The sequence below is a fragment of the Argiope bruennichi genome, chromosome X1 (genome assembly GCF_947563725.1).
Source record: "Argiope bruennichi chromosome X1, qqArgBrue1.1, whole genome shotgun sequence".
In the NCBI taxonomy this organism is placed as follows: Eukaryota; Metazoa; Arthropoda; class Arachnida; order Araneae; family Araneidae; genus Argiope; species Argiope bruennichi.
Window position 1 is genome coordinate 9,543,479 of NC_079162.1, and position 13,184 is coordinate 9,556,662.

A 13,184-nucleotide genomic window follows, 5' to 3' on the forward strand; every position below is an offset into this window, starting at 1 on the left:
GAGGTGTATGAACTCGAAATCGGCTGGTCACACAGGCGCTTGCCCTTAAAAGTTTTGCAAAAACTTTTAAGATAGTCTATCATGTAGGATGCGGGCTTTCAGGGAAACGTTCAGAACACGGATTTTGCGGATGATTTTGCCTTACGTTCACATTTACTGTAAATTAATAACATCTCACAATGCTTGTTACTGTCAAATTTTGATATAATCCTTAGTTTTAATGAACACCTTTTTTTTTTAACATTCTTTTTATAGTAGTAATCTCTGGTGAACAGGCATGGCATTTCATCCGCATTTGCATAATACATGGGATAGATGTAATTTTTATGCCAGAGATATTTAAATTGAGTTGTCAGTTTGGAAAGACAATGATGAAACATGAACAGAAAGTTTTTATTGTTTGCAGAGAAATTTGGCAAAATACGCAACGATGGGGACATAATCGTGTTCCCCATGAATGTGAGTCACGTTTCCCCCCCTGCGTCATAACCAGCGCTGGCCCTATGGGAGGGGGGGGGGGTTGAGGCCGATGCTAGGTGCGATTGAGGCAGCCCCATCATGACCAAAAACTAAAATAATGTTCTGATCAATAATGGTGGGATGGAAAAAAGGTAGGAAGAAAGTTAGTTGGAAAAATCGACTGGTTTCGAAATATATGAATTTTATAGAATGATTTATAGATATTATAGTTTAGTGAAAGTATGCCACATACTATAAAGTAGATTTATGGTCCTTTATCTTACCTACTATGTTAGATTACATGGAGTATTTTGAAAATTCATATTATAAAATATTTAATATTGTTAGATTTAATCATATCCATGTCAAAGAAATATCCTTCTGGGTGTCAAAAAAGAAAATCAGCAGGGGGAAAAAAGAAGAAAAGCTAACTTTCAAGATGTACATCTGTTTTCTGGGCTACGAAGTTTTTACGGCGATGAAATTTCTTCGACTTCAGAAGTTACAATTCAAGCTTCAACTGGAGAAAGTTCCTCACAAACTATACAAGCTTGCAAAGAAAGTGTTGACCGTTCACCGTTTGGACAGGATAGATGGCGTTGTCAGTTGTCTCGTCGAGTACCGCATAGTTTTTTTTACTATATCTAGGCACTGCCTCGTGTGCTCAAGGGTCCTTACCCTCAGAATCTACTCCACCCCTTTTTCCCCGATTTCTTGGTTTGAATTGGAGTTCAATCCAAGAGGGATAAGCAACAACAGAACTGTCAAGATACAAAAAGATTCTTAATTTACCAGAAAATAAACCAAATTTTAAAAAGATTTATCAATAAATCTAAATAGAAAATAACTTAAGTTTTAAGAATAAGATAATCCCAAATTTATTACTGAATGTAGCATCAAAATATAAAATGTTTGATGTAAATATGTTGCGGTAGTTAGACGAAAACTAAAACTTCATTTCGCTAAGCTAATATTAGACCAGTTAATATTAGCTTATTAGCTTAAAGCTAATATTAGATCAGTTTTATTAATAATGAGTAGGTATCGGCTGAATAACTATAACTTGAAATGCCTCATTACTGCATTTAAAAAACCGAAACAATATTTATATGACACACATCGCAAAAGATTTATTTATTTCATTTCGCATAATTCTTGACGTGAAAGGATAAAATATAGAATTATAAAAGGTAATGTAAACTATAACTTCTATAATATGTATTAAAAGATAATACCTTCTTTTTAATGTATAGAAAAGCAATACATAATTAACTTCACTATTCTTTGAGATAATTATTTTTAAGTTGATTTTTTTAAAAGTGCTAAAAGCAGGGAAAATAACAAATGTTTTAATATTTTATAACTAATAACTGATGTGACATCAATCAGTAAACTAACTTTATCATAATCATGTTTTTCCAATTTTTAATACTAAACAAAAATATTTTTAAAAAATGGTTTCAGTATTGAATAAATAAGGTTTTACATTTTTTTTTAATTTACAGAGTACAATTTTTGTATTTTATTTGTTTTTTTTATTATTATTATTACTCACTTAGCATTCCACAGAACTGTGCTACTAGAACACTAATCAAAAAACAGGTTATCAAATGCATCATCTTTTATTGCCAATAATAGAAGTAAAAAAACCTTATACATGAGTCCTAGTATTTGTGTAGGAAACCAAATAATAATCATCACAATAGAAGATTCCAGCATCCCGAATCAAGAAATAATAATAAGGAAGGCCGCAATATTGTCAAAATCCTGCTGCCTTTTCTCTTTGATTTCAATGCTATCGTTCATCATGAATACGCACCATGCATCCTAAGAAGTAGTAATAAGAGGCCCTGTATTACTTTCGTGCTGCTGCGAGACGCGGATCATTGACGACTGGCAGCTCTCCATAGATGCTATCATGCTAATTCTTCTCATTTGATATTGAGTTTCTTGAACAAACACAACAAATATGTGCTTTGGCTCTTATTCTCCTGATATCATTTCGTGCAACTTCTCGCTTTTACCCAATCTGAAAATATCCGTGAATGGATTTCCGCTCTGAGAACATCACATAGAATGCATTCGAAAACAAGCTTCCCAGTTCTGAGTCCGAATATGGCAGAAATGTTGAGACAAGTCTGTAGTAAGCGAAGAGGACTAATTTGAATGGAATTAATGGAACACAATTGTATAGCAATATAAGTATTTTTTATGAATCAAGGACGGATACCAATGAAACATCCTCGTATGCTAATATCCTCAACATACTAATTTTTTATATGCATGTGAAAATACGCTTCGTGTCTGTTCGTTCGCTATAAAGAGAGAATTTTATAATTGATTTTTCACTAACATTCTGATGTGAAAATATTTGGTCTACTTGAATGCTCTTAATAACAATAAAAATTTTTAATATTTTCAAATTATTGGATAATCGATTAACTTACTTAAATTTTGATTTCATTCAAGAGGTACCACTTGGTAATGAATACAAGAAAAACTTGTGCTTGAGGAAATTACCTCAAAATGCTGGAATCAAAAACCTTAAAAGGCTATTTTTTCTTTTGTTCTGAAAACTTAACTGACAGTTCATTTAAGATAAGATTAATAAAATTAGAATTGAGTTTAATTGTTAAGTTTCTTATGGTTATCGCATTTTATCACATTGTAATTTGTACAAACTTTGGAAATCCTTGAAAATGTATGAAATTTGTAAAGTAACAAGATCTGAAGTTGATCATGAATGTTGTTTAGTACAAAGGGCCCTGAGTTTTGTTCTGTTCTCAAATCTCGAGCCGATTGGGTTGAAGAAGAACAAAGTGCTATAAGGTTGTGTTTTTTTTTTTTATCAATTTGATAATTTTTAAAGAACTTTTATGTCTTTAAAAAGTGGGAAAAGATTGTAAATCAATTAAACAAAGAACTTTAACAGATTTTGGTAGAGCTTGAATAGTATAAATTATACATTCATAAGATGGAGTTTGAATAAATCGATAAAAATGTTTCAAAACAAATGAATAACAATGCATGCTGAAATGAACAACTTAATAAATTCTATTAAGGGAAAAAAGAAATAATGTATTTAAAAATTTTAACAATCAGCATTGTTTTCGATAATTTTATTTTCAGATAAAACCCAATGCCTACATCCATTAATATTTCCCTAAAAATAGTACTCATAATTTGTTTCTGAAATTTATATCTAAACAAAATGTCTGATGATGAAAATTGTGGAGTCATAGAATTTTGATAATCTATATCCCATTTAATCTATTTACAACAAATAATTTTCTTTCTCTAGTGAAAGCGGAATGAAATTCAAACAGAATTCTTGAAATAGGCATAAATCTATAACAATTATTTAAGCTGAAACATTATGATGTATTTTTTTTTCAATTTCAATTTTGAATGTTTAATATGTCTGCTATAATGGTAAAAAATGATGTGTGTGAAAAAAAATTAGAATGAAAATTTGTTCATGTATTTAATACAAACATTTTTACAATATGTTATGAATGATATTAAATGATAAACATAGTTACATAATTATATTACTTCAATCTATACAGGTCGAGTTCTAGAGGCATAGAAGTTGTCGTGCTATTTGATTTTGGTCATTCTATAATATAGAGGTTCTCAATTTTTTTAAAAATTTTGTACTACTTAAATAATAATTAAAAACATGCAGCATCTTAGAAGCATTTTTTCGATCAAAATTCTATGCACCCTAAGCAGAGTGTTAATAATTAAAGAATAAAATATTTTGGCATTATAATATTTGATTATATTCATGAATGAAACTATTGCATAGAATAACGTGTAAATATACTATACATTGTAGCTATGATGCATATGGGAAAATAATGTTTTTATGACGTGGATTGTTGGACCAAATATGTCCATTTCGATCAACAGGGCTTTCAATTGCTTCGTGTTCTTCAATATTTCCAATTATTTCATATTCAAAGATGAAATAAAATATTTACTTTAAATGTATCAATTTTCATGCTTAAAGGGGCTTTTTTGCCTTAGATTTGAAATGATTTTGAGCATATTTCTTTTCTAAATCTTTCATGAATTTTCAAAGCATATTAAAAGTGATTTTATTTGCGCTTTTATTTTTACGAAACATCAATAAAATTTCGATAACACAACTTCCTAAATCTTGGTACACCGGGTCTCTTTCTTTGTTTTTGTTTCTTTGTTGATTTTCAAATGAAGCTGTCTTATATTCGAAAGGAGATATATGAGTGATTGGAATTCATATCTTAAAATCATGAGTAAAGTAAAACATTAACATTATGCTATGGCACATTATGTAAATAGAATCTGTTATATAATTTTCATCTTTCTGTTTCATAAAACACTTTTCCTATATTAGCATATTTCTGGAGGTAACTAAATATATTTTTCGTAACATTCATAAAAAATGCATTCTATTTAATTAGGATAATATTTCGAAGAATTTATCAATGTTAAATGTGATTCTCAATACTTGTCATGCAATTTTCAGAATATTTTAAAAATCGTTTTAAAAGAAATGACGTATTAAACAATGAGTGGAGTTAAAATATTACCTCTTAGTTAAATTTAAGTTTACGATTCATAATTCTAACATAACTAGGGAAAGAGATTAGAATGAATGATGTATAAATTGAATTATGTCGATAATAGTTTTCTAGGTTCTTGATCGTTGCATTAATGCTGAATATACATAATGTATAGATAAACGCTGTTTTAAGTTGTCTTTAAATGCATGTTTTCCACAATAACAAGTATATTTTGCATTTCTAATATAATGTAATCAATACTTTTTCTGTGTTTCATAATTAAAAGAAGTTAATTGAAATAACTAAAATTGTATTTAATGTGCATTCAGCTGCAATAATAAATTTGAGAAATTCATGAGGGTATTTTTTTTCTGAAGAACATTTAATTAATTATCGTTCATTATTTGTAAGACTTTGTGCCTAAAAGTTCAATTTCAATTTAAAGTCGTTGAAATGTTTTTCATTAATAAAAATGTTTGGAAAAGAAAAGAAACATGTCCTTTTTTCTTATTGCAAATCCTGTCCGGTAAAATTCGTCATAATGCAAGATTTATTTAATAAAATTGTCTGTAGACGTAATTCTGAGAATTTGTTAAGTAATTATTAGTACAAACCGCAGATACTAAAATTGAAATTCTAAATAGCTCACTTACTTTGCGTATGAGTTCCCCCACCATACCATTCCAGCCTACTGGTGAGTTGGGATCTTGCCCACCATAGGCAGAGTCATTAACTAACTTCAATACGTAATTAATTTTGAGATTTTCCGCGATTAAATCAGCTAAATCTTTACAATAACCTTCAAAAACGTCGTTTCCCTCTAGGATGTCACCAGGTTCTGCTTTTTTGTACATCAAATAAGGTTCTTCCTGCAATATATGCATATATAAGATAAGAAATTTGATATTGATTATGATAAATGATATTCAAATATATACTGTGTTACAAAGAATGACAAGTTTTCTCAAGCTTAAAAAAACGACTCTTTAAACCTTTCGAGAGAAACTAGATTCCACTTCCCTCGAATTATTCGTTAAATTACTTTTCTAAAATAAAGTGATTACATTGAAAAACTATCAATTCAAGTGTATCACTTCCGAATATGTATTAGAAACGAGGGAAATTGCAATGGATACGATAAGTAAAGTAGAAGGATGTCCAATTTCTATCTGAATGTTTAGAATTTCCAGAAATTATAATTTAGGTTTATGTATTGCAAGAAACAGGAAGAAATGTTATCCAACGTACAGCAAAAGTGAAAAATACTTACCAATATGCTAGTAACAATATACGTTTTATTTTCCATGCCGACGGATACTTTGATTCGTTTGTATTTTGGAGGGAACAACATCAAACCGGAAATGTCAGACCAAGTGGCTATCTGAAAAGGATGAAATAATGAATGAATTACTTTACTGAAGAAGAACATATTCGTTATGTTTATGCCCAGTACTCTTATAAAATCTGCTTCGAAGGATGTTTGCCCATTCATTATTACAAACTATTATTCAATACTACTCATTAGTCAGGAAAATGAGGATTTTTATTAAAAAAATACTGCTTTTGTTAAAATAATATTTTCGAATGGATAAAAAATAAACTAGAGGTAGTGGTCTTCCTGAAATTTTCTCGCATACTCTGAAATAAAGGTCTTATCCCCTTCCTTACCTTGGGCTAGGCCAGTCATTGTAAAGCCATGTATCGTTCATCAATGCATGGCACTGGCAACATATTGTTACGAACCTTTGTCATGATTCTAGCATTTTTACTGAATTGATAGCAAAAATATGAAGTTTCGTCGCTTTTTTACCAACTGACTGTAACCAAACTTTCGCACAAAATGACAGTTGTAACCATAAAGTAACATACCGAATTTCATTGCTTTAAGTCATTAAGCTTATGAATTATATCATGTGAATGCATACAAAGGTACATGTATTTAGTTGATAAGTATTGATATTTTAGATCCCAAAGCTGTGTTTCATCTACATAACTCTTTGCATTTTGTAGTTCCTTCTAATGAAACAGATTCCTTGTGAATGATTTGGTTTGATAGAAATCGACAAAGGGTCGTAATTATATGTGCTCAAAGCGTTTTGAAGTTCTCATGATCACAGAGAGATAGAGAGAATCCAAAAAGTTAGTAGACTAAAACGTGGAGAAATCTAGAATTTTTGACGATTAGAATAATTTATTTATACGTTGTATAAAAGACAGTAAAAGCTCTACAAAAATTTTCAAATTACCAGATGGAACTGATACCACCTAAAACATTTTACAGTATCCTTCTCTGCAGAAAAAAAAACAATTAATCTGATAATAATAATTTTGTGGATGAATTTTTCCTTTTTTTTAGAGAAACTGAGGACTAAATTTCTGAGTAATAAAGTAAAAATAGCTGATAAATTAAAAAAATTTATGAAATGCTTTTCACAAATTGGATAAAAATCCAAGATATAACGTACATGAACAAAAGTTCATGCTTTTTTAAGAGAACGCAATTTTTATTAGTGAAGCATTTTTTATTTTTTTATTTCTGGTTTCCGCAGTAGGGTGGAACGAAAAAATGAACTTTTGATTTTTAGTTTCGAATAGCCTTTGGTGCCTTTCGTTTGCCTTTTGGTGTAGATAAAATAAATTATAAATATGAGCAATATTAGAGTACGCCTTGAGGTGCCGCAAGAGTGTTAAAGTTTCATAAACGTTTTTTTTACAAAATTATCGATTTTTGATTATTAATTTGTAATAGCGTGGAAAATATGTCTTTTGGTATAGATAAGATAAATAAAAATTATAAAAAATATTAGAGTACATCTTGTGGTGCCACAAGGACGTTAAATTTTCATAAAAACACACGTTTTGCAACTTTTAAAAGATTTTAGCGAGCCTTGATTAGGAATTAAAAACTTTAAATAGGCATTATAATATCAATAGAAAAATAAAAACAATTTTACTCTTGCATTGATATGGCATCCAAGGAAGCTGAGTCATCACTGAAGTAGATATTATTGAGGGAGGCGGAGTTATGCCTGCGTTCGGTGATTAGATCAGAGCTGGTGCTGAGTTCAGTTGAGTTTGAGTCTTCACTCCGTTTGTGTGTAATGATTAACGTAACTGATTCATGAATTTATGCGCTTGTGTACTTTGTAGTAAGTAAAAATGGCTCGAGTTAAGTTAGGGAAGAAAAGATAAAGGTCAGAATGCCCTATTTTTGGAAAATTTAGGGATTTGCTTGAAGTTGAACTGCCTACTTACGAATCTGTTATGAAGTGCTATTTTTATATTAGACATAACCTCAAAATTGCTTCAGAGAAGGATCCTTCTGTAAGTGAAATATATGACACTTTAGTTTGCGAAATAGAACAAATACAGTCAACAGCTTCTATTCCCGTTGTTTTCAGCAAAAGAATTTTATAAATGAGAAAAGCTTATCATGCTAAATACTGGAATTTATTAAAGTCTAAAATCAGAAAAGGTTCAAATAAGTTTGATTCCAACCTCAGAAAATGTAGAGAAAAAGCTAAAGGTTTTTTTTTCGATATTGCTGCCTGTAAATGTGTAAATTTTAATACTTGCATAAAAGAAAACAAGGTACCAGTTATGGAACAAGCGTTTCTAAACGATCAACGCTGTAACATGAAAATGGTTATAGGTAACATTGATGTAGCTACCACAAGCACTTTGCGGAAGAGAGAAGGAAGAAAAAAGTAAACAACTACAGATAATAGTTAAGTTGAATCAAGAACGGGCAAAAAATACTAGTGTGCCAGAAATGGTTATTGATAGAGCTGAAGTACAACAGTGTTCTTAAAGAGAACACACACAAGAAGAGACAGACCAAACAAATCCATCAAATAGACAAGAAGAGATAAAACTACCATACCCTTTGAAACTAAAGTAAGAGAAAAGCACTCAAATGCGTATTAAATTGCCCTCTGTAGCTTCCATTGATGACCGTATCGGAATATCCGATAGAGCTGCTATCGGATATTCCGAGTGCTGCTTCACAGACTTGGGTGTAATCACAGAAGAAGACAAAACCTATGTAATAGACAGGGCAAGATCAACAAATCGATGAGTTCTCATTAAAGACAATCGTTATACTTAGATAACCGAGGATTGTTTATTAATGGGAGAAAAGACATAACAATTGTTCAAAAAAAAGAGAGATAGTAAGTTGTATTAAAAAGTTATTTCAGAAGTGCACTTTTCACTAATAGAGGAACCCTACTCAATGTTTTTTGGCCATGTAACACCTAAATCTGGCACCGGAAAAGACATAGCAGACGGTATACAGGAATTTCTTAAAGATAGAGAACACAACAAACAACTTTCTTTGATGGAAAAGGAAATAGGAAGACCGTTACAATGGTTAATCTGTTTGTTCTATTGTCATGAGCTACCAGTGCGACATCTTTTTTGTCATTTAGATGATAAAGCGAAAGAGCATAATGAGTTTAAAGGCGAAATAGATCAGCAGCTAGAAAACTGTGCTTGTCTTCCTGTGTTTACCTTCTTGCCAATTGAAAATAACCTTCCTCTTCTGGAGGACAAAAATGATTTAAGTACAGATCAAAAATATTTATTGGATATGTTTATCGCTGTATCAAATGGAAATTGCTCACTAGATTTATCTTTAAGAAAGTCTGGGAAACTTGCTCACTCCAGGTGGTTGACATTAGCCAATCGCTTCCTTCGATTGTATGTGGCAACTGAAAATCTTAAGACTCTGGCTGAGTATATTGTGAAAGTGTATGTGTTCGTGTGGTTTAATATGAAGTTAAAACCATCGTGTACGTATGGTTTAATCATATCTCATATTCAAGCGATCTCTCCGACCATCTCACCGTGATAGACCCGATTGTTCAAAGAAATGGGTACTTTTCTGCTCCAGAAAATATGCTTTTATCCATGCTGATGAACGCAAAATTCAAAGAGAACTTGGTTTACAACGTGTTTTAAAAACAAGAACAGAAAGTAGAGACATAGTTAGGAAGTTCAAAGTTCCAATATAAACTTCGATGCAAAGGTTTACATTGACATGATCTCATGGTCGAAAAGGACGTAACTGAGCCTTGTTAAAACATGTTTCCAGTGACTCTCTTAAGGACTTTATACTGAAGGCATCTGAAGTTGAACCAAATAATATAGTGGACTCGGTTATCGACTTTCCCTGGCTTCCTTGTTACATGCAAGTAGTGGAAAGAGCTGTAAAACTGGTGACCGAACCGGCACAAAATGTCTGTGGTTCATTCGCAAGAGAAGGATACTTAAGAGCAAAAATTGACTCACGTGTGAATATGCCAAAATTGAATTTAAAAAAACCCAGTTTAAATGGGGCAATGAAGTAGAAGAAAAGATTTTGAACTGCTGTAGCATTTGTAATCATTAAGGATACAAAAGTAAGAAACAAAATTTAACATTCAGTATATTTTTTTATAATTATATTTTGTAATTAAGAATTTTTCGAGCTGTAGTGCTTATATATGTATTTAAAACCATCTTTTGTAACATCATATCCCCGAAAAATTCATAAAATTCTTTTTATCAAATTTTATAATTTTTCAATTTTTTACTAACTTTTAGTTCTATGCGGCACCACAAGATGTTATAGAATTGCAAACAAATTTTTTTAAAAATTTTGAACCTAAAAGTCACCTTTCCCTCTCTATTACCAAACTGAAATCGAAAAAATAAATTTAAAGGCCATATTAAAATGTGTCAGTTTTTTCATTTTTTTTTCAAATTTCAAGCTCTTTGCGGCATCTCAAGATGTTGCAATATTGCAACCAAATTTTCAATCATTCTTTATGAACCTAAAAGGCAAATTTCCCCCACTATTACCAACTAAAATAGAAAAAAAAAATTTAAGGCCGTTTTCTATTCACTCTATTTTACAGCATTAGTTATTCGATTCTTTTTCACATGTATTTCAAAGCAATACATTAAAGTGAATTTCAAATTCGATTCCAATAACACAGTGCAAATAATTGAAAACCTTTACCAACGCAAATATTATTCATTACTCATTTATTAGACTATTTTATTTTTCTGATCGTGCACCCTTTGATAAAAAAGAAATTAGGTATGTTCCTTAAAGCTTTACAAATTTTTATTTTTAATAGGAATGAATGACAATAATATACATTACCCGTCACGTGATGAATGTTAGTAAAATAAAAGCAAGAAAAACTTTTAAAAAGTTATCAAAATAAAGAAAAAAATTATATATATATATATATATATATATATATATATATATTAGTAAAACTCAAGATAGAATTCGCCAACCCGAACCACTGGTTCTAATTCAAAAAATTTAAATAAAAATGAAAACTCATGACCCTATATCATTAGTGGTCACCTGCCTCACAATTCTCCATTTTCAGAGATAACTCTATTTCACTTTACATTTTCTAAGTAGAATCCCATCGATTCAATTCCCACACAGTCATTATACCGAATCGGAGATTCATTGTTCTATTTCAATGCTCATTACTCCCAGAAAAATGATTCATTTCTACCGTCTTTCTCATGAGAGATATAAAATAGATTTCGTCTTTTGCAGAAGTGCTTTGAATTGTAATTTTGTTAAGATTAAACGAGTTTCTTCACGCATACCTTCTATAAGAGTTATATTTCGTAATAATATTTTAATACATCTTGTTTTTAAGCTTAAATTATACTCCAAACTGAACGGAATATGTCCCATACTTTTCGCTGATTCAAACAAATAAATAAACGAAACATGCGAGCTATTTCTAAATGGCGATTTATAAATTTTGCTTCCGCATTAATTTTTTTTAAATACATTTTTACAATTCTTGGTTTCCTGTTCTTTCTTTTAGCAATGTGCCATTCTTGCAGGAGAAGTTCCTTATTGAATAGATCAGCAAAAAAAAAAAAAATTATTTAACTCAGCTGGAAAATAATTAATTAAATATCAATAAACGAAGGTATTTTGATCATTATTGTTTTAAATTAAAGAGAAATTTTCAAACAATCACTTCAACAAGTTTGAATAGGATAAAGAAAATAGAATGTGTGATGTAGAAATTTTAGTTTGAAATTTTAATATAGACTAATTTAATAATAGACTAATTTAAAAAAAAAATTTTAAAATAGAATAATTTTAAAAAAATTTTAAAAATAGACTAATTTAAAAAAAAAATAAAAAAAACTTAAAATCAAAATAAATTATGTCAGAGGTCCAAAACATTTTTTTTTAGAACAACAATTGTTTGCTCTTTTTATGATGCAAAGATTTTTCTTTTTACAATCATTAAAATACGGGAAAATAAATGCGAGAAATCCCTAAAACAACACAAAACATTAAATAAGAAATTTTCTACACTGAATTTTTCAATTCAGGCTTCGACATACATTCGAGATTTGTGTGTCAAATTTGATGGATGTAAGCGAAATATATTTGTCTGGATATCGCCGATATATAAACAGACAAACACACCAATACTTCCTTTTATAAGTATAGACGTATTACCAGGAAAACTTTATATATTAAAAAGATTTTTTAAACTTAGCAGGAGATCATTGTAAAATGATTAATTCATTTTTTAATCATATTATGGACTATTTCTAAACTAAATCTAAGTTCAAATATACTCTAAACGGCAATTCTTTAAGAAAAGGAGAGGATTCATTTGGGATGAGCAAAAAGTTTCTTGATAACAATTTTGGCAATTATTATTATTAAGTTTATATCATTCAAAAAAGAGATTTTTATTTCGAAAGAAGATTTTACTATTCTAATTTTACTATTTTTTATCTGCTTCATGTCTTCCATATTTGTATTAGGAATATATCAGTTTTTAAAATTCCCTTTCGAGTGAGACAAAATTATTATAAAAACAAAAATTTGCGGAAGAAAAGGGGAAAAAAATAAAAAATAAAAAATAAAGTTTCTCTTTTTTTTTTTAGTGACCTTGCGGCGACGCTCAAATTTTTGAGTTCAGTCAAAGCTCCAAACTAACATTTCAGATTCATTGCTGATATTTTTGAAACAAAATATTCCTTCTAAGCCCTTGTGCAAAACTCTTATTATTTCATTTCAACTATTATTTAAAACGGAAATATAATATTCGATATTTTTTTAAAGTGCAATTTCAGAATTTGCCGAAGATACTGCACAAAATATATATATGACAGTGGCGCCAT

At 29.9% G+C, this 13,184-nt stretch overlaps 1 protein-coding gene across 2 annotated transcripts in view; it reads right to left on the reverse strand.

The window, feature by feature from the left end:
- The window catches only part of LOC129958974 (glutamate receptor 1-like), a 210,457-nt gene that overhangs the window by 106,168 nt on the left and 91,105 nt on the right, over window positions 1-13,184 (reverse strand). For both annotated transcript variants that reach the window (XM_056071734.1, XM_056071735.1), the window contains exons 8-9: window positions 6,280-6,390; window positions 5,663-5,878 (exon numbers count right to left, since the gene is read on the reverse strand). In XM_056071734.1, the coding sequence (XP_055927709.1) occupies window positions 5,663-5,878; window positions 6,280-6,390 (327 nt within the window). The remainder of the gene's footprint in view (window positions 1-5,662; window positions 5,879-6,279; window positions 6,391-13,184) is intronic.